We start from the raw sequence: 22,806 nt of genomic DNA, 5'->3' as shown, positions 1-22,806 counted from the left end.
GACGGGATGTTTAAGGCGTATTCCAAAAATAATCAGTCTGAGCCATAAAAAAATGCTGTAAAGAATGTGAAAGTGTACCCCTGGAGTGGGATGGGCTGTCTTTCGTGTTCGTGAGACGATTGGTGCCTCATTCGACTCGCCGTTTTTATGAATGGAGGCGGATGTCGTGAGTTTGTCATGCCGTACTGTGACCGCCAGGGGGCAGGCCATCACCCCGAATACGAACCCATCCGATGTTTTTTCTGCTACCCTTCACAATATAAAGGCGACGTTTAGGGATAAAACTTGCAACTCATGGCATGGATGACTCAATTATCCATAGGCCTGTGGTCGGATACGAAAAGCAAGTAGACTGTAGTGAAGTTCCCAGTACTGTATCCTTTGGCTATTCGCGCATCAAGTCCTTTCCCATTGGCGAATTTGGCCGAGAATTTTTGACTTTTTTTTCCTTTTTTTAATTCTTTAAGTTTGTAAGGTAGCTTAAGGACTAAATGCATCTGTGTCCAACAACCATACAGCGTTATAACACTCATTGGGAAATAAATGTCCAGCTTCTCCGGGACCCTTTTGAAATGCTGACTATTTAGCGTCAAAGGACAACCCCTGAAAAGCCCTCACGACACGAGGAAAACTCATCTACGTCGCCTTGATCGGTTCATGAGAGGGGCACATCTTGACCAAGGTGTGCTGAGATCCGAGAAAAAAATGATGGCAGCGAGTTTAACAGCGGAGGAAGAACAGGTATGCCTTTCTTTATCCCTTTATCGCTACCCTTATTTCTTGTCATACGTCTGAAACCGAAGGCCTATGTGTTTGTATTGGGGGCTGTGCGTTGCGCATGGCTACGGCTGCGACTCGGGATCTCCTTGCAATGGTTAAATGGCTAATCGCTACACGCTACACATATTGTCGCAGGTAAAGCAGGTTATCCCATCGATTACTGGCCCATTGTTGCGTGTTACATCACTGGGGTTCTCGTGTTGTGCGTGGACTGTTGCGAAACAGGCCACGGGTGCGACTGTCTTTACATTCCTCCCCCACGAATGTAAAACATTAATTGCAGACGTGAATGAGTGTTATGCATAGGCATACTCATTGTATAATGCGTTCAACGATTGTTCCATACTGTTCGTCCTGAATTGTGGTTATATTTGGTAGAAGGATAGGAAGCAGCCTAAAGGGATATGCTGCTATATGCAGACTCATATGTTAAATGATGATGCATTTTAATTGCATGTGGAATGCTTTGGCCTGCTATAGCCTTTACACATTTTCCACAAACACATGTGTTGGTGTCGTTATGTATGTATGTATGTATGTATGTATGTATGTATGTATGTATGTATGTATGTATGTATGTGATTCCATTACATTATATTCCCCACCCCCCTTGCTACAAACTATTTCCCAAACCCAATAGGACACCACTGACCATTAGTGCCTGCCTAACTGTACTGTAACGTCCATAGGCTGTTTATAGAGCATATGTCCAATGTTTGTGCCATGCCTATAGGCACCTGGTTCATAGAACAACGTGGATGTATCAGAAACAGCCAGCAAATACATTAGTGTTATGAGCAATCTGGGCCGGACGACTTTTGTGCGTCTCTTTTTAAGATGATGATTTGTAAGCTACTAATTATGGCATCCCTTTTCTCTCTGCTGATGACACTATTCACTAAAGCCTTGTTGCAATCTTGTTTTCCTGAATGCCTGCATCATCTCGCCTCACAACGCAGAAAGCCTTATCTGGCTCCTTCATTTCCTGTGTGTGTGTGTGTGTGTGTGTGTGTGTGTGTGTGTGTGTGTGTGTGTGTGTGTGTGTGTGTGTGTGTGTGTGTGTGTGTGTGTGTGTGTGTGTGTGTGTGTGTGTGTGTGTGTGTCCCCCCCTCTCGGGAGCCTCGGAAAGAATGGTGGACTGGAAAACTTATTTCTAAAAGCAGCTGTTGAAATAATTGTGTGTGGACACAACAAGTAGGCATGTGTGGGCCGCGTACCCATGTAGTCTTTCATATTGAAAAAAAGGGCAATGTTTGACTTAAACGGAATGGAACAAAACCAGAAGGACAACATAAAAGTAAGGGATGTTGAGGGAGAGAGTGAGAGAGACATCATCATTGACTTCCTGTTTGTGGTATTGACTCGTGCCAGCTGGACTGACCGGGCACTGAGCTGAAGTGAGTTGTCACTTGGCAACGGCGGCCCCATTGTTGTGAACAGATCGGCATGGCATCAGTAATCAAAGGCCGGTCCCTTCTGACCTTCTGTCAGGAGCCGAGCAGGAGGCCATTTTAATCACAACCGCACTCCATGACTCCTGTACTGTAGTTGTAACGTTTTAAATGACAATGCGAGTAGGAGGTTTTTCCCACCCAGATGTAGATCAGCCAACCAGGTGATGCATTCTGGTGGGTAGCTTGGGCGGCTTGGCTGGTGTCTTGGTTTGTGTCCGTCATTAATCCAAAGGACCGGAGGCTAAGGTTAGGGTTGGCTAGAACCACTTTAGTCGAATGTGCCGAGCGTGGTTGGGCTCTTTGTTTGCTATATAAACAAGGTGTTAAAACTTTCATCAACTTATACTTTGTGACATCAATCCATACATCACTGGAGTCCTTAAAGGTATTTGGACATAGCGTTTATTACTGAACTCACTCACTGATGATGACCTACATGTGGAGGATACAGTGGAAGCTTTCAAATTCAGCTTCATGCAGTTGCCAATGTGTGGGTCTTATCTTTGCCAATCAATGATGGGACATAGTAATACATTGATGGTATGCGTTTGGTTATAGCTTAGTGTGTGTGTGTGTGTGTGTGTGTGTGTGTGTGTGTGTGTGTGTGTGTGTGTGTGTGTGTGTGTGTGTGTGTGTGTGTGTGTGTGTGTGTGTGTGTGTGTGTGTGTGTGTGTGTGTGTGTGTGTGTGTCATCTGGCCTTTTCATCTCATCGTAAACTAGGAATGTCTCAGTTTCCTCAAACGGGCCTGCACAATAATGGTGTAGTCTATTGTGTAACGGTGTGTCATGGTGTGTCATTTAATACAAGGTGTGTGTGCCAAGATATAAAACTGTAAAAGCTGGATAGAAATTCATCTCTCTTCTCTGTAAGCACAAAAAGGTATTCTGTAGCCTATCAGACCCTGAAAGGTGTTTGTAACATTCCTAAGAGTATTTTTGGAGTGCTACGTTGTTACGTCAAGGATTTTCTACTTTACATTCGGATAAAGTAAATTAATCCTATCCAAATGGCATACATCGGACACAAGCTCTTATCTAACTGGCTCATCTAGTTTCAACACGGGGACAGATATCGCTTACTTGACGTTCTGGCAGGCATTGCCTAACAACCTCAAGTGCATGGAAATGACTGCGACGGCAGCGCCAATACCATTTATGTAACAGCATCCTGTCAACATGTACGTACACATGCACCCGGGAAAGACAAGCTGGTTTCTCGCCAGGGGGGGGAAACCCGGTTATGATGCATAGAAAAGCGATCCGTATCCGTTGAACCTCGTCATGTAAACGCTGTAACCGGGTTTTCAGGCAATTCTACACATGAAACCAGCGTTAAGATACCAACATCACACCCACCAGGAAATGTATGCAAATACATTGACAAACAGCATATTGGGTGTTCACCCTTTTTTCGACACAATGGCTCACTGTTGTATGTCTGAATGTCTGTGAACACACACACACACACACACACACACACACACACACACACACACACACACATGACGTGCATGCAAACACACACAGAAAGTCAGCCAGGACAAGTGCTGTCTCATGTTTTAAAGCAGACCAGTCGGTCATATTTACCAGAACCCTTCTGTCTTTGCGGAGCCGTGTAAACGAGACCCAAGTAGTTTGGGAATGCATAATGGATTACTTTGTGTTTGAGTGAATACGGCCCCCGCTGTAGAGAAAATATGAAGCAGCCAGATAAATATTTATGTATCCGATTCAGCGAAAGTCGCTTTCTGGCCTGCATGTCTTCACCACCGCTGTCATCAAAATAAACCCCACCGGCAGCCACTTAAACCCCTCTCTCTTTCAGGGGCTTCACTCCCTGGAGGGTCGGACGGCTGACTTGAGCAGGGCGGCAGGTTGTTGTAACCGTCTGTTCTCCTTAAAAGGGCCTCAAAATCGGACCCTTGTCAATGGACCCATGAGATTGCAGAGTGCACCTGGTGACTGTGGGATGGCAGGAAGGGGCGGGGCTAGTGTAGGGATAAACGTGTTCAGAGACCGTAGTCTCAGACATCCACCAGCTGCTGCTGTTTGAACACGGAACACGTTTCAGGGGCAAGGCGTGTGCGATCTGACTGACTGTGTAATCAAAGTTATCACTTCACCTGGCCATTCATTGACATTCCCCATCGGCATTTTGATTCGCGTTGGCATTTCTATGTTGACCGGAAGGTTCTAGTCACTCACTGCTCCACCTTTCAAAGTGAGGTCACCATGACGGACTGACCTCCCACGTTTAGTTTCGGGGAAGGATAATGATTGTTTTTCAAATCGTTATTTTGTAGCTCTGCTGAACAACGCCCGTGACCAGAACTGACCTCAGCCGGCCTCCGGGAGCACAACGCTGACCTTTATGGCCCAAACTTTCAGTCTTTTTTTTCTTTTTTTTTATTAACAACGGCTTCTTTATCTTCTGTTTCTGTGGCTGCGTTTTTAAGAAGACCCCACTGAAGTGTAATTAAATAACAGAAAGGAAACAAGCCCCAGACCACCAGCTCCGTGCCACAATAACTATTGTCGTCTTCAATCAATGTGATCAAGACCGAATAACTTTAAAGCCCGCAATGAGACAGGATCAAATGAGTTGTTTTATGTTTTTCATCTTTTAAATGTGCGCATTCCTCTTCATCTTGATAGCCTTTTTGAAAGGGTAGCCCAAGCAAGACACACACACTCGCACACACACTCGCACACACTCACTCACACACTCACTCACACACTCACTCAAACAATCGCACACACACTTGCACACACACTCACTCACTCACTCACTCACTCACTCGAAAGAAGACGGCCAACATTTAGTTAATTTATTTATTGCCCTTCCGACCGCGGCGGGTGACAGCGAGGCAGGAGCGGATCTGGGAACACACCCTGTGCATACTAAAGGGCCCGCAGAGGCCCCTGTTGTCTGGCAGGCCCGGGGCCTTCCTGTGGAGAGACAGTGGCGTCCTGTCTGCCCTGGGCCCGGGGCCCATCACTGATCGTCTTGTATTCCTGAAGACCTGCACCCTCTCAGGGACCTGACTTCCTCCGCGTCACACGCCCACATTCTCCCTCCTCCTCTCCCCTCCCCTCTCCCTCCCAACTCCTCTGCCCTCCCTCCCTCCCCCCTCCTCCTCCTCCCCCCCCCCCCTGTCTCTCATCCCTCCACGTGCACCCCCCCCCCCCCCCCCCCAAACCCCCTGTGCTCACTCAGAGATCGGAAGTGTTTTTTTTCTTCTCCTCCCTCTGTTGTGAGCGTGAGCTTTCACTGGCTCTTCTATTCGATCATCTCTTGATGATTCACTGAGGGGTGTTGACTGGGGGGGGGGGGGGTGGCTAAAAGAGGTGCGTACAGAATACCGGAAGCCCTCTAAAGATACAGGCATAGTATATGTAGTTCATATGTATTTGTATTTGCAGTGTCATGCACACTAGCAGCTATTTGCACTTTCTCAATGAAAACGTCAACCAAAACTTCTACTTTCATCTGGCATCACTAATTACGTTGCTAATGTCTGGAGGGGGGCGGGGGGGCGGGGGAGGAAGTGGGGAAGAGAAAGACGTGCAAGTAAAATGAAACCTCCTGTTGTTCGGGAACCAGCATCGGCCATCTTGGAGGGGTTGATAATCCCTCCAAGATGTGGAACACAAGGTCCTGGCCCGGTAATGGGCTACTGACTTTGATAGTCATCTGTGTAATGACTGAATGGCATATGGGGACCTCGGCTCCGTGGCGCTACACTGTGTGGAGGTCTTTTGCATGGGGGGGGGGGGCTGTGTTTTGGTAGTGCTTTGGTTCTCTATCTTCGCCGGTTTTATTAGGAGCGACATTGGACACGAGGCTGTCGGTCGAGTTTAGACCGGACTTGACCACGTCATGTGTACCGAGGCCTGGACACAAGGGCTCGGCTTTGGGACTTGAAAGTTATTTGGGTGAAGGGATGTGTTGAAGTGGGTACTTGTCGAGTAGGTTTTGTATTGTTTCTTGGTTTTAAGATGGCTATTTTCAGTGTGGTTCTGCGATACTGACTATCGCAGATCTTTACTACCCAATAACTCGTTTATTAATGATGTGGAAATGAGAGTCAACTGTGCAAGCCGAATGGATCCATCAAGTTGCAATGTTTAGAGTTTAGGTAGGAAGTAACTGTAAACATCCCAACCACTATTTATTCCTTAATGATAGGGGTAGGCGCTCATGTTCCTTCACAGGCAGGACTGCTCTATATATATAGCGCTTTTGTAACCTATTGGCCACTCAAAGCGATTTAGAATATTCCCTCACATTTAACATTCACACACGCATTCACACAGCGACGGCGGGGTCACGATGAACGTCTTCACAGGAACATCGCATGAAGCTGTAGTATTTGACAAAAAACTGAGTAACACCACAGCACCATGGTGAAATCAGCAGTAAAACACCGAACGCGTCACAGATACGTGGTACCGACGCCAATAATGGCATGAGGTCATCGCGCACTGCGTCTGCACTTCCTGTGTCACATCCGCTTGGCTTCATTCGTACGTGTGTTTCCCCCCCCCCCCCCTAGGCTACCAAACAGTTCCTGGAAGAGATCAACGAGTGGACCAGCCAACATGGAGTGTCTCCTCTGTCCTGGGAGTTGGCCGTCAAGTTTCTCATGGCCCGCAAGTTTGATGTCCTCCGGGCCATAGAGCTGTTCCACAACTACAGGGTACGCACAGTGCACACGCACGCACACTGTGTATACCACAATGGTCTTTACTTGATGATGTACATCTCCTCAGCCCCCCCCCCCCCCACCCCACCCCACCCCACCCCTCACAGACAACAATGGCAAACGTCCAAGCCCTGCATCCAGAGAATGTCATCGTGTACATTGGTTTGATCTTCCGCTGCTATATAAAGCGTATCGTTTCACATCCGTCGACTAATGAGAGAGATCCGCCGAGGATCTCACGACGTGAGCCGTGATGAATTGCCCTTTTTATACACACTCTGGCTTTAGACTTTTTTTTTTTTTTGTTGGGTTCCTAAACTGGGACCAGATGCGGGTCATCGCAGAGGGCAGCACATGGAAGCTCTGTCCGTAGAATTCCCCCCGAGCTACGTGACGTTGGTCGCATTCCTGTTTACGCAACATCAGGGTTTTTTTAGGGTTTTTTCCCTTTTTTTATTTTTTTCTTTCACTTTGAGTGTTAGCATGATGTTTCAAGCAGATGCCCCACCGAAGGCTCAAGGCGCTGCAGTCACGCTCCAACCCACACATGAACGGACGCTAGCATATGCACCCGGGGGCATTGGAGAAGGGACGCTTTCTCAATTTGTCCAGATAACTGAATAGTTTTGAAGAAATTATTAATTTATTCAGCAGACGCTTTTATCCAACTTTTACCGTGGCGATATGCGTCATTAAGAGACCAATGTAGAGGTTAGCATACCTGCCTTATTGAGGAGGACTATGGGTAGACCGTTAACATAGGGCCGGGAAACCTTTCAGCTGGGAGTCAAACACCCGTACCACCAGCCTGCCCTTAAGGAAATGTAATTAGGACATCACTTATCCAGATCAATATGTAGGATCTTATTTCCATCTATACCAGTATTTAATTTTATCGTGCATAGCACACATGATCATGAGCTCTAAAGAGGCTTTCACACCTGAGCTGTTTGTTTGAATCAAACCCTGATGTGTTTCTTCCAGTAGTATGGCTAGTATGGGGTGGTGTGAATGCTCAATCCAACTCTTGTGCCGACTAACTCGGTCCGCTTGGCCCGCTTCCGAGTGAACCCTGGTTTGGTTTGCCTGACCAAGTCCATTGAGAACCCTAACTGAACCAAATAAAGTATCAATTCAATTCCACCCTTGCATCGGGCCGAGTCTACCGGTTGACTTCAGATTGCTCCTCCATTATGGACGAGGCGTCCATAATAATAAGGACTCTGTGATTCGATGACCAGCAACTCGATGATCTGTGTTTATCGCATATTGAAGGCCTTCAAAACCGAAACACAATCGTTACACTTTACCGCCCGTTTCATCTGAAGAAACCGGAATGTAATCTGAAGAGATGGGCCTGCTTTGGTTGACATGTGGGGCCTAGATCGTGGTATAAAGACGGCGTTGGAACAACAGATTTCCTGCACTAGGTCACAATTTGTTTCCATGATCATTTTTGGTCGGAGTCACACGGTACATATGGAGGATTAACATAAGCTCACATCTAACCTAGTGTGATTATCTATTCAACTTTTTGAAAACATTGGCTGACTTTCAGTCCGGAGTGTGCGTGCGCTGCCGGTAGGCAGTCTCGTTCGGTTCGACTCTCCCTCTCATTAAATGAAGCTTGAATTTAAGAGTCGCACCCTTCAGAGGCCATTCGAACATTAAAGTCTGGAGTTAAAATAAACTGCAAGGGGTGTTTAAAACGTCTCTAAAGCCCTGCAAAGTATAAAGCTGCTGCTCACGAGGCTACCGGCAATGCGGTCTGTACTCATGCGCTCTCGTGCACACACGGGCAGGAGACCGGAAACTTTCCGGCCAAATTCTTCTCCCTCGGCAGCGCCACAACAAACGAGGCTGGTGGGATAATGTGCCGCTATACCTTTCTTTATTAAGTGGGAACATTTTTATAGGAGGAAATGCAACGTGCTGCTCATACGAGAGAACACGCATCTAGATTTTAGAGGAGTCGTTTCCACATGAAACTGTGAAGGTAGTGCCTCATGGAAATCCCTGTTTACTTATGAAGTTTTACTCCCTCTCCCCTTATGAGTTCCCTCAAGGACATGGAGTGAACCGGTCCCAGTTCATAGACTTACAGAGACGGAAACTCTTCAGATGTACCGGAGATGAAGCTGAGAGTTGTGTTTCGGAGGAGATTGTGTGTGTGCTCATTAACAGTAAGAATCGGGTCCGTACAGTGAACCTTTAAACACCAACCGTAACTTAAATACTTATAGAAACTTAACTTAAACCATAGAGCCAGCTTTAAAATGACCAAATATTCAGATTACCCGCTCAAGACGACCTGAAAATCATCCGTGCATGGAACGATTTGCATTTAGGGCTTTTAGCAGACTCCCTTTCATCCAAAGCTAATTTGAAAAGTCTTAATCTGCAATGTTGATAAACGCCCTGAAAGTGTGCTAAGTCAGCAGGAGGTTAAAGGTCCCGTGCAAGTACCATATTTTTTCGAGGAAACATTAAAGTCAGAGATTTCTCAGAAACAGGAACTAGCTGATGCCAGCTTAAAAAACGTGTTAGGCAGAAGGTCAACTTCAAGTAGGACTAGGTCGCAGCATGTGTGTGGTAGCGCTGGTGCTTTGACAGGCTCCGTATAAGGTTTCCTTCGAAAGGGTTTTCTGTGTGATGAGGAAATCTTGGAAAAGCAAAACTTGCATAAAATAGAAACATTTCAGTTCTCGCAATAGTTAATGAGTCATTCAGAGAATGGCAAACCGCAGTACCGCTTTAACTATTTGGTCATTCAGCCAGCAGCTTTATCAAACGCATCTCGCAGTGAATACAGTAAGAGGGGTACCCCGAGGTTAAGGTTAGGCCTCAGGCTTAGTACAGTAAGAGGGGTACCCCGAGGTTAGGCCTCAGGCTTAGTACAGTAAGAGGGGTACCCCGAGGTTAGGCCTCAGGCTTAGTACAGTAAGAGGGGTACCCCGAGGTTAGGCCTCAGGCTTAGTACAGTAAGAGGGGTGCCCCGAGGTTAAGGCCCAATCCCATTTCTACCCCTTACCCCTTCCCCTTACCCCTCCCCCTTGTTTTGAAGGGGTAAGGGGAAGGGGTAAGGGGTAAGGGGTAGAAATGGGATTGGGCCTAAGGTTAGGCCTCAAGCTTAGTACAGTAAGAGGGGTACCCAGAGGTTAAGGCCTCCTTCTCTCCCCCCCCTGACCTAGCCTCAACAGCCCCTGCCTCTCCCCCCCCCCGGCCTCCTCCTTAACAGCCCCTCCCTCTCTCCCCAGGAGACGCGGCTGAAGGAGGGCATCGTCCGGCTCCAGCCTCAGGAGGAACCTCTGCGCTCCGAGCTCCTCAGCGGGAAGTTCACCGTGCTGGTGAGTGCCCCCCCCCCCCGGCCCCGCCCCGCCCGGCCCCGCGCTCTGCCTTCACAGGGGGTCCGCGCGGCAGCAGAGGCTTTCACCCACAGCCACTTTGGATAAAAGGCCTGGCCGTGAAGGAGCGAGCGCCCGATGCGATCGATATCGGAGCGTGGCTGCAGAAATGGGAGTGCGGTGTGTCTGAACACGCACGCACGTACGCACGCACGCTACGGATGGTTGCAGTTCTAGGAAGCAGCGCGTCGGGTTTAGCGTTGTTGTTTTTTGTTTGTTTTTTCCCCCCGAGAGGAGATTGCAAAAGGCGTAGGAGGGGTTAGTGCATCACGACACAAGGAGAGCCGTTCTCCATTCGACGCGGAGATGCTCGGGAGAATTGATGGGTTTGGTTCTGGGAAGAGTTGGGTCGTCGGATGTTTTGTGAAGACGGGGAGGGACTCTGCGGACCGTAGGGAAACGGCCGGGGAGCTCGTACATGGAAAGTCTGGCCTGCGAATTGGTTCCAGTTGTCCAGTGTCTGAGAAGTTTCCAGAACTCATTCATTTAAATGAGTGAATGGGGAGCAGGCTTGCACCGTGTCGATGAGACTTGATGGTTAACCTTCCATTTTGTAATCCGTCTTTCAGCTATTCTTCAAAGTTATCCCCAATAAACTCTTAAGATATAGTAATACAGGTATAAAAATAAAAAAAGGGAGGCCTATCAATGTTATGTGAATACGTTTTGATTCTGGGAAATTGGTTTGTTCTTCCTAGGGAAAGTTCCATGTCAGGAACCAAAAAAGCTACAGGCTATTGTTTACCCCCTGTAATAACCCCCCCCCCCCTCCCCCCCCCGTGCGGAACCAGAGCCACTGGTTCTGCACATCCTCTAGTCTGACGTCACACTCCTGCAGCCTCACATCCTGTCTGAGGTATTTTTAGTGTCCGTGCCAGAGAACACACGCACACCAACGCGCACAAACACGGGGCTTGCTTGCTTACAAAGGGTAGGTTTCCGGAAAATGCCCCGTCTTGGCTGGCGGTTAGGGGTTCTGTAAAAGCAAGCAAGACATTTTGTTGGACGCCATCTGGCCAGCCGCTGAACTTGTCTGAGACGAGACGAGATGGTGGCCAGGCGAGGGTTAATGGAAGCCGTGTCTCTCGCTGTAGATGCCCCTCCTGCTGAACTGTCGAGACGGCCCCCTTTCTGGAAACCCGCCAGTGGCCAGAAAACTGACCCAAAGCGCCCCCTTGTGGCCGTTGCTTTACTATTTCATTATTGCTTTTATTGTGTGGGGTTTTCAACTTCGGGAACACATATGTGCACACTTTGATATGTGAACATTTTGCACACCACTCTGCAGCGGCAAGTTACAATTATTTTATTGGCTGTTATTCTAAAGGTCCAAATGCTGCAAATACACTGTCAGTTAGGCTATATTCAGTAATAATAATAATAAATGAAATGTATATAGCGCTTAATATGGTACTCTAAGACGCTTAGGATATATCATAGTAATATCACAGTGTTCCTCTAGAAATTCGCCCCTCCCGATCGCATTGAATCAATAAAAGAAGCCTGCTTTTGACTAGAGGCCCATTGCTTAAATGAGTTGTACCAGACCCATCGGTTTGACCTGCAGCTGGACCACAGGCTCACCGTGTCTCTCTCTCTCTCTCTCTCTCTCTCTCTCTCTCTCTCTCTCTCTCTCTCTCTCTCTCTCTCTCTCTCTCTCTCTCTCTCTCTCTCTCTCTCTCTCTCTCTCTCTCTCTCTCTCTCTCTCTCTCTCTCTCTCTCTCTCTCTCTCTCTCTCTCTCTCTCTCTCTCTCTCTCTCTCTCTCTCTCTCTCTCTCTCTCTCTCTCTCTCTCTCTCTCTCTCTCTCTCTCTTCCCCCCCCCTTGGCGTCCCAGAGCGTACGGGACCCGTCGGGAGCCTCCATCGCCCTGTACACGGCCAAGCTCCACCACCCCAACAAGACGGGGAACCACGTGGTGCTGCAGGCCCTCTTCTACCTGCTGGACCGAGCCGTGGAGAGGTGAGGACCAAGACCGCCAGAGACATACGGGCTTTAAACTTGGATTGAAATGGATTGAGGTTTTCTTTGTGATACTTTACAATAAGGGTTGAGGATTAACGTCAGTGCTGTACTTAGCGTTTTTATAAAGCAGAAACATAGGGGTTAAGATAAGTGTGTTAGTGTTAAGCCCAACACTAACGCTATTAAATGATGCATAAATGTTATTCAAAATGAACACCATTTGTAAATTACTAGTAGACACATTAGTAAACTGTGAATCAAAGGTTCGTTTATCCATATTATGGCATTAGCTAATGTTAATTAATTCACCGTTATTAAGTGTTAGTGATTTGTGTTTATTTGAAAAAACGCAATTGTGTGAATTCTATTATTTACCAATTGTTTTCTACCACCATTAAAAAGATTACATTTGACCCAGGACCATGGTGAACCCATTTTGAACATGGTCTTTCTCCGCCACAGCTTCGAGACCCAGAGAAACGGCCTGGTGTTCATCTATGACATGGCCGGCTCCAACTATACAAACTTTGAGCTGGACCTCAGCAAGAAGATCCTCAATTTACTGAAGGTTTGCAACAGCTGTTTATACAAAGAAACCATCTGTTGATTTGGCTGCTTGGCCCATTCCAGAGTGTCAATGACCTTGATGCGTTGTCATAAGCGTTGATATTATCTCAAAATAAACACATTTCTAAGTATTATAAACACTTATCAGTATCTAGTTCTTGTCCAAGAACAGCTTTTTTTTTTTACTGTTTGATTGGGAAAACAATTTTTTTCTAACGTTGTTAATTGCTCTGCTCTCTCTGGCCACCAGGGGGCGTTCCCGGCTAGGCTAAAAAAGGTTCTGATCGTTGGCGCCCCCGTGTGGTTCCGTGTGCCCTACAACCTGCTGAGCCTGCTGCTCAAGGAGAAGTTGAGAGAGAGGGTAAGAATTAAAAATATTTATTCTACTCATTTAAGAATGCTCGATTTTGATTGGCTGGGAGGGGTGCATTAATCCGGCATATTGCCCGCTGACTTGTCGGTTCTACTTGCTGCTTGTATCGTTTTCTATCACATACATTTCAAACATGAGGTCCATTGTAAAAAATAAACCAAGGAGTGCATGTTTGATCGATCGTCATTAAAGCTGACTTGATACGAATGTAGCAACTACGTTATTAAACTAGTGATCAGATCCAGCCTTGTGTGGTTGCTAAAGAAACAAGTTACCTACAGCTGAGCTAACGTTATTCACCGTAGTTCTAAAGGGAACTACTTTTTGAGGGAGATGAACTTAAACAGAGTATACATTTAATAAGCATGCAATAAAAAAAAGGCTAATTATTAAAGTATTTGAATTGTTTTATTATGTTGGCCGGCGCGAAGTAGAATAAACGGAATAATCACCTCAAGGCAGGGCAATAAACAGTTTGAAATGCCCGGCTCGTGGAAGGTTACCGGTAAGCCGTCCACGAGCCGGGCATATCAAACTGTTTATTGCCCGGCCTCTTGGTGATTATTCCTTGCATATTACTTAACTAAATGGAGTTATATCCGATCAGTTCTGAATTGTCCAACAGCTCGATGATAATTCAAATCGGCAAAATGTCTGGACTATTTGTGCTACAGAAAGTACGATACATTTTTTTCAAATTATTGACTCAAAATTTGGTGCTGGTGTGTTTTAGGAAAATTAAGCACTGCATAATGTCAAACGCATAACGGCATCACAACTCGCGGGTCTCGACCCCCTCCAACCAGGCACCCCATTGACGTCACTCTCAGAAATGCAGCAGGAAAAAAAATCTACTCCCACTCACATTGGATAAAAATACATAATTAGTGTACTTATTTTGTTGTTAAAAAAAAAAAAAAAAGAAGCAATCTCTTGTAGTCTAGTACTAGTTGCTGTGACACCCCCACTCCAGCCCCCTGACCCAACCTCTCCCCCCCCCCCCCCCCCCCCCCCCCCAGGTCCAGATGGTCCGGATGCCGGAGCTGCGGCAGCACCTCCCCAGGGACTGTCTGCCCCAGCACCTGGGCGGCTTGCTGCCCCTGGACGCCTACAGCTGGAACCAGCAGCTGCTGGCGGGGCAGAACGGCCGCGTGGACCCCGTGGACGAGCTGGTGGGCCTCCCCCTGGACGAGACCTCCGTCCACTGCGCGGCCCCGGGGCCTGACGCCATGAGGCCCCCGGACCTGCTGGCCCACCTGGGCCGTCTGCAGCGGCTGGGCATCCACCAGGAGTACGAGGAGATCCGCAACGACCCCCCGGCCGGGACCTTCCACTGCGCACTGTAAGCTCTTTGGGGAGGGAGGGAGGGGGGGGGGGGGTCTGTGTGATTTATTAAAGTTTTTTTTTGAACAGGGACAGATACAGAAAAATAGACAAGTCATACGTTGTTTGCGTCGTAGTATTTCTAGCCAAAGCTGATTTACGGCACTTTTCCCTAATGATGATGATAATGATGATGATAATGATGAGGCAGCCGTGACTCCGCATGTGAGTCACGGCGCATGTGAGGCACACATGCCCTGATAGATGGCTAGAAAGCTGGCTAGAAAGCTGGCTAGAAAGCTGGCTAGATAGCTGGCTAGATAGCTGGCTAGATAGCTGGCTAGATAGCTGGCTAGATAGCTGGCTAGATAGATGCCCCCCCCCCCCCGCAAAGATTCCGGTCCACCAAAATTCGGTCCAAAACATTTTGAACTCGGCAGTCGAATTCAAACAGACTGTTTGTTTTTTTTACAGCACTATGTTACACGGTGCTTGGTGAATGTCCGCTTATTGACTTGTAGTAGATGATCAGTCAATAGTAGTTGACTGTAACCCGTGTCACCCACGCATGACCTCGCAGCGTGACACGACCAGGGCGGGATGTTTGTTCACGGGACTTGACCTCTCGTGACCTCTCTTTGTTTAATTATTCTTTGACAATTTGGGCAAGGGAAATTAGTTTGGCCTTCCCGACGCCAGGTGGGTTTGAATAACTCGCAGTGGGCAGATTTGGTTGCTAATCCAATTTTTGGGTATTCTCTTTTTCTGTGGCTTATGTTCTTTAATCCGCAAATGTCTTTTTGAGTCCCCTAAATTGCACTATACAAATAAAATGTATTTGGTGGCTGAATTGGGTCAGCACAACCATTTCTTGTCTGATCATTTCCCTATTTTCTTGTTCCGAACAGAGCTGCCTGCAATCAGGAGCGGAATCGCTATGGCGACGTGCTTTGCCTGGACCAGACCAGAGTGCGTTTACAAGCCCGAAGGAGTGAGGTTAGTACCGTGAGGGGTTATTACTCACCAGAGTCACCACGGCTCTGCTGCGCTCCAGACTGGCACCCTTATCAAATATTGATGCACTCGAGGATCACAATTTACTGTTGCAGTGCTTTTGGGCTATCGATACCTAAACCAATGTTTTAGGACTTGTAAATAAATTGTGTATAAATTATACTATATATAAATAGTTCTTTCATTTGTTCTTCAGAAAGTAATGTTTATTGACTTATTATACATTTTTGCTCTTATTGTAACTTTATTGAGTCATTCCATTTCCATGACCAAATGCTTGACATTAATAAAGATGAATATAATCGGACCCACAGATTGAACAGGATGCATCGGTTCACTTACTTTTGAGGCGTAGATTGCCATGCCACTTTCACGGTTTCATGGGTTTATAAGTTATTGAATTTGTGCCAACATTGTGTCTCTGCCAGAGATCGGACTACATCAACGCCAGCTTCATGGATGGCTACAAACAGAAGAATGCATACATCGGTACTCAAGGTACGAATACAACTGTCACCTTTCATAATGAACCGAGGGTTGGGTGCCTTGATGAAATTGGTTTCAGCAGTGCAGGGCTTATCGTGGCTCAGCAAGCAAATCAGCCAATTGAACGGGAGCATTGTTTGAGCATTGTTTGCGCAATGTGACCACCCTCATTCAATCAGCTTTGAGTAAGACGACTTTGTCCAATCAGGCTTTACTAAGACCGCCTAAACCAATCATCCTTGACTACACAAAGTTGAATAGAAGGCAATGGTTTTGGGTCTCTTGACCATTTAAAACCAGTTCCGGAGATGGCATGCTCAGTGATCCTCTTACAACGAAACCGAAACTAGATTACGTAACACGTTACAATAAGAACTTTTGTTCAGAACCCCTGTTGGTTACAGTCTTACTCTGCAAGTCCGTCGAAAACAATGAAACGTTGTGTTGTTCCATCCAGGTCCACTAGAAAAGACCTACGGTGATTTCTGGAGGATGATCTGGGAGCAGAATGTACTCGTCATCGTCATGACTACAAGGTAGGACGACCAAGGATGTATTTTAAAAACATATTGTTGGTCCTTCGAGCTGTGCTTCGACCGATGGGTTAAACAATGTCAAATGTAAACGCATGCCATTGGGGTGGACTCTTCCATCCTAGACTAGACACAACCACACACTTTGTTAAATGGCTTATCACGCAGCACCAAAGCATCCACCTCTATCCTACCCTGGTCTCAATTACATTTTTATGGTCTTAGTTATTCTTCCATTCTATCTTTCATCTGCGAAAATGTATATCGAACATGGAAAAGAAAAACAGAAATATCATACAAAAACATAATGATTTCACACAAAATAGAAAGCATAATTAGATACCTGAATGACAAATACTTGATAATTGTAACATGTTAGAAAAGAAGTGGGAAGAAGATTACACTTATTTAATGCAACCCCTTCCCCGTAACTCATTGTAATTAAGATCCCTTAGTAATAATAATTATTATTAATAACATTTTTATTCATTATAATATCTATATAACTATATATATTTTTTATTTTTTTAACGTATCCAAATATATAATTTTCTCCACAGGACGGACGAGGGCGGGCGGCAGAAGTGTGGGCAGTACTGGCCGCTGGAAGAGGGGGGCCAGGAGGTGTACGGCCACATGGCGGTGGTCAACCAGAGGGTGGACCACCACCCCCACTACAACCACATCTCCCTGGAGCTGCACAACACCGAGGTGGGGTAGCACCACCCACTCAGACCAGTCCCTCACCCACTCAGACCAGTCCCTCACCCACTCAGACCAGTCCCTCACCCACTCAGACCAGTCCCTTACCCACTCAGACCAGTCCTTTACACACTCAGACCAGTCCCTTACTGGGGGGGGGGGGGAGTGACCTGCGACGGTCCAACCAAGGCCCATATCCACACTTAATGGAAAAACAACAAAATTTTAGTTTTTATGAATTTTTAAAAACGATACCGTTTACGTGCCCACACTATGGCAGAACAATTACGTTTTTAAAATATACTTGGATACCTACGGAAGCCGAGAACGGCCATCGATTATTTATTTTTTTATGCACTGTTATCTCGTGATAACGACTTATTATCTCGTTTTCTCGATATAACAAAGGTCGTTTTCTCGTGATAACGAATTAATTATCTCGTTTTCTCGATATAACAAAGGTCGTTTTCTCGTGATAACGAATTAATTATCTCGTTTTCTCGATATAGCAAAGGTCGTTTTCTCGTGATAACGAATTAATTATCTCGTTATCTCGATATAACAGACAGACTTTTGGCGCTGGTTAATGTGATCGTGCTGATTTCAGCCTACGAGAGCTTCCACTGTCTGATCCAGGTGTGTCCCAGGGAGGTGAAAATGGCAGATCACATTATTGATCAACGCATCAGGACCTACTTCAACCAAGGTCTAACACAGGCAGAAATTGCATTGTGCCTTTCTGTAAGAGATGGCTTTCAGATTAGTCCTCGACATTTAAGAAAAAAACATCTCGTTATCACGAGAAAACAGGGATTATCTCGTTATCACGAGAAAACGAAGGGGAAAAAATATCTCGTTATCACGAGAAAACGATCTTTGTTATATCGAGATAACGAGATAATAAGTCGTTATCACGAGATAACAGTGCATAAAAAAATAAAATAATCGATGGCCGTTCTCGGCTTCCGTAGATACCATACTAGCTTTTTATAAACAAAATTCTAATAATTATCAAGGGTTTTCATAATGCAATATCAACGCTGAAGGATTCATCCACCATCTTTTCTCCTTAGAATGAAAACCTAGTGCAGATCGGAAGCACAAAGCAGGAAAGAAAATAAGATTGTTATACACCTTTTATCTGCCGTAGTGGGGACATAACCTTAACTAATCAATCCTTCCCATTTAGGGCTGTATTATTTATTAAAACCCAAAATACTTTAACTAACCAAATTATTTGAATGGGATGAACTTAGTTATTTAATGGGACAGTTACACACACACGCACATGTACGTTTGTAATTGCAGTATGTACACTGAAGGCACTAGGTGTAAAGAATGCTAACACCTGGCATTATTCCAATGCTAACATCCGTAACCGCAGGACACCAGAACCTCTGTTCAAACAAAGGTATTACAGACACTCTTTCTGATTGGATGAAAATAGTGCACTTATCATGGAACAGCAAGTAAACAAATTCAGAAAGTGGTTTCAACCTCAAAACCCGTTACCCAATAGGTTCTTATCAGGTCCATGATGGAAGCAATTCGGGGACCTTTTCTTCGATACAATAGATGACCTTTTTTTGACTGCGTGGCATTTTGTCAACAAGTGTCATGTTCATACGGATAGCCAGGTCAATGTTTCCATACACATGGACAGTGCAAATTGTATTCAAGAATCAATGCATTCGATCAGAAATTATTTTACCCGAATCTGAAGAATTTTTGCTGATGCTTTTATCCAAAGTGACTTGCAGAGAGTCGCCCATACCTTTCATTGAGGAGCAAGTAAGGGCTATGTGTCTAGGATAACTACAGGTAGTCTCAGAACTCTGGGAATCTAACCCATAACCTTCTGGCTGGGAATCAAACCATTTATATTTAGCCCTTTAGGAGATCCAAAGTGAATTACACATGAGGAGAACAAGCCTACACTCGCGCAAATCTGGTAAAGATTCTGAATTCACCGCTTCACTAGCCCGCCAGCCCAGTTTTAGTTGTGTATTTTCTTGGTTGCTTTGCCCTTATCCTGGTTCTTTGTGCCTCCCCCCCCCCCCCACCTCCCCCCCTCCCCCAGACGTGTGAACAGAGGCAGCTCAGTCACTTCCAGTACCTGAGCTGGCCAGACTACGGGGTGCCCACCTCGGCCGTGACTCTCATCGACTTCCTGGGGGCCGTGAAGAGGCAGCAGAAGGCCGTGGTGAAGAGTTTGGGCCCCCAGTGGGCCGGACACCCACTGGGGCCCCCCGTGGTGGTCCACTGTAGCGCGGGGATCGGGAGGACGGGTGAGTGTTCTCTACGGCGGTGTCAACAACACACACACACACAGACACTTGCTACACACTTTACGCACACTGCACAGTTTGACTTCTTCCCCTTCTTCTGCGGATCACGTACACCTTGTGGAACATTAATGTTAGGGTAGGCCAAGACGTAGACAACACCTTTTCACACATTAAAGCCCAATCCCATTCCTACCCCTTCCCCTTACCCCTTCCCCTTACCCCTTCAAGACATGGGGGAGGGGTAAGGGGAAGGGGTAAGGGGTAGAAATGGGATTGGGCCTAAATAGTGTTGACACCGACTAAATGTATCATTGTATGACGTTGTGATGGACGTGCACCTGCTGTGCTCCTCCAGGTACGTTCTGTGCCCTGGACATCTGCCTGTCCCAGCTGCAGGACATCGGCACGCTCAACGTGCGGCAGACGGTGCGCCGCATGAGGAGCCAGAGGGCCTTCAGCATCCAGACCCCAGACCAGTACTTCTTCTGCCACAACGCCATCCTGGAACACGCCCAGCGGCGAGGCCTGCTGCCGGCCAATCAGTGAGCCTCTTCTGCCGACCCCCAACCAATCCCGCGGTTTCCCAGCATCCACCTGGACAAATTGATGCAGTCCGTGCTTCTTTTTTTTTCTTTTTTCTTTTTGGAAGATAGTTCGACAGCCAGACGAAGAAGGAGGGGAGGGCCGGCGTGAGGGAATCTAACATTTATTTTTGACATTTACCGATGTAGCAAGCAACAACTTAGCCGGTCAATAACAATAATGTTCATTCTTTATTCCGTGTTTCCTGACAAACCAGTTATTCGTGTGCTGTGGTAGACAAACCGATCTCCTCTGTTGCATTCAGGCTGCTCTGAGTGAAGAGTACAGTGCTCATAGATGTGTGCTACAGCTTAGTGTTTAGGAGCCTACAATAACCACATAGTAAGAGTACCATACTGCCGCCGAGAGAGGAACAACTTTGCCTCTTTCTCTCTCTCTTCCCACTGCAGTTTTTCCATAAGAGCTACACGGTTGATGCTGATGTTTTAAAGTAAGGATGAATGTATAGTAGGCACCGCAAGCTAGCTTTGACTCACACCAATAGTACTGCTGAATCCAGTGCTGAAAAAATGAATCGGTCCAGCTCACAATTCCTTACATCCGAATAATCAGTTGATCCAAGGGCTTATTGGTCATCATTCCTGTTTTCCATTATTGCTGTATACCATTTTTTTCTATCATAATCTTGTTTTATTCACTGTCTCTGATTGTCAGTACAGACAAAAAAATGGTTGGTTGAAGAAGTAAGCAGGCGCAGCCCCTAGAATGTGTGCTCCTAAATGGCGTAACTATATCAACTTTTGAACTTATTATGCGATTTTTAAAAACAAACTATGCAGGGGATAGCTAACTGCTTTCTATTAACTGCGGCGTGTCCAGTCTTTTAGTAGGGATGGCCCAGGAGCGGTGACCACATGGGGGGTGGGGCTACCTCATGGGGGGTGGGGCAACCTCATGGGGGGTGGGGCTACCTCATGGGGGGTGGGGCTACCTCATGGGGGGTGGGGCTACCTCATGGGGGGTGGGGCCACCAGATCTCAACACTAACTTTGTGGAACGGTGTGGAGACGGGGCAGATGAGAAATCACATCCAATTAATCAAACGGTAAACTAGGGTGTTAAAAAGCATTGTGTTACAGCGTTTTCGGACTTATTGCGATTGATCATTTCAAGTCCTATCAACTGCCAGATTTAGTTGAGGTGGCCAATCACGATTTTTGGAGGGCGCGTGCCACCCCAGGCGGTTCCCTGGAAATGGCCCCTGTCTATTAACTCTGCTTTCCCTCTTCAGTCCATCCGCAGAAAGCCAGTTGTTGGATGGCGTCTGCTCAGTCCTTCTACTCCAATGCAGTACACTCCATGTTGTTTTTATTGTCTTCTAGCTGTGTCTTTGTAATGTGAGACTCTCGGATTTGTATTGACACACACACACACACACACACACACACACACACACACACACACACACACACACACACACACACACACACACACACACACACACACACACACACACACACACACACACACACACACACACACACACACACCGAGTGGTCCACCCAGCAGTGTCCTAAAAGCCCATGTCTGCCAGTCACCTGTTACCAAACCACATGTAGTGCAATAGATAACTTTTCTTCTTCCGTCGTTATACCCAAGTCACGTATTAGCACTTTGAAATAACCAATCCTCTTTGAGATTAGTCCCTAATGTCTGTTATCAGTGGAATGCTTTAAAGACCGGATTCATTCATAAGTTTGGCAGTGATCCTGGGATGAGTATTCTATTTGAGATTAACTCTAACAGACTGTGTGTGAATAACATTCTATGGGCCGTTTTTTGACTTCAGTGTGTGTGCGTGTGTGGATTATCTGCCACATGAATGAAAAACATTGTGTCATACATGTCTTTTTTTTTTTATAATTAATATCCTTATAAATGTGTTGTAGTTACAAAGTTGCTTTTATCTGATCCCTGTATCTTGTATTGATTTATAGTATATATACAAAATATATATATATATATTTAAAACTGTTCAGCATTTTTTATTTGGATGAAAGAATGTGTTCTTTACTACAGAATTCATATTGAATTTGGTTGTAGTGAAGCTTAGGGAGTCTTGACATCTTTCATGGACACTTATTGTTCTTTTTCAATTATGGACACAATGCGTGCCTGGTTTTATTTTTATATTCTATTCAGCGGCTGTTTTCATACAGTTATTCAGGCTATACGATTTACATTAATTTTATATTCGTTCTGTTGTATTGCATTTACAATTAGTCTGTTTATTGAATCAAGCTATTCTGTATTAAACCACTTTGTCAACGTCTGTATGTGGTTGTCATTGCCTACAGTTTTCAGTTGAATGACTATATTGGAATTTATACTACATATTCAACATAAATACCATGAGTTGTGGCTAAAACTATCTCATTTCTTTCAATGGGTGAAAATATGGATTATTAGAAACACTTAAAATAGCTTAAGTCAGTCATCAAACATTCAAAAGAAAGCAGTGGTTTTAGCAAGCCAAGAATATAAATGTCTTAACTCTTTCAGAAGATAAGTTATGCATGGTTACTATTCTGTGCATTTCTAAACAGTCAGTGCAAACGTATGTCAAAATGAAAAACTTTGGATTGAATAAAAAGTATATTTATGAAGAG

The 22,806-nt window shown here is 45.8% G+C and overlaps 1 protein-coding gene across 2 annotated transcripts; it reads left to right on the top strand.

The window, feature by feature from the left end:
• Positions 1–219: 219 nt before the first annotated feature.
• On the top strand, positions 220–20,958 carry ptpn9a (protein tyrosine phosphatase non-receptor type 9a). 2 transcript variants are annotated; one of them, XM_030366666.1, is made up of 13 exons: positions 220–741; positions 6,792–6,935; positions 10,199–10,288; positions 12,181–12,305; positions 12,771–12,876; positions 13,126–13,236; positions 14,268–14,590; positions 15,480–15,567; positions 16,014–16,083; positions 16,529–16,607; positions 17,165–17,315; positions 19,387–19,594; positions 19,950–20,958. In XM_030366666.1, the coding sequence occupies exons 1-13, from the start codon at positions 658–660 to the stop codon at positions 20,138–20,140; spliced, it is 1,770 nt and encodes a 589-aa protein (XP_030222526.1). In that variant the 5' UTR covers positions 220–657; the 3' UTR covers positions 20,141–20,958. The 2 variants fall into 2 exon arrangements, with proteins under 2 accessions (XP_030222526.1, XP_030222527.1); XM_030366667.1 differs by lacking the exons at positions 220–741; positions 6,792–6,935 and adding an exon at positions 7,089–9,124.
• The last annotated feature ends 1,848 nt before the right edge of the window (positions 20,959–22,806 follow it).

This window comes from Gadus morhua, chromosome 9, assembly GCF_902167405.1.
Source record: "Gadus morhua chromosome 9, gadMor3.0, whole genome shotgun sequence".
Taxonomy (NCBI): domain Eukaryota; kingdom Metazoa; phylum Chordata; class Actinopteri; order Gadiformes; family Gadidae; genus Gadus; species Gadus morhua.
This window is presented reverse-complemented; position numbering and strand designations above follow the sequence as displayed.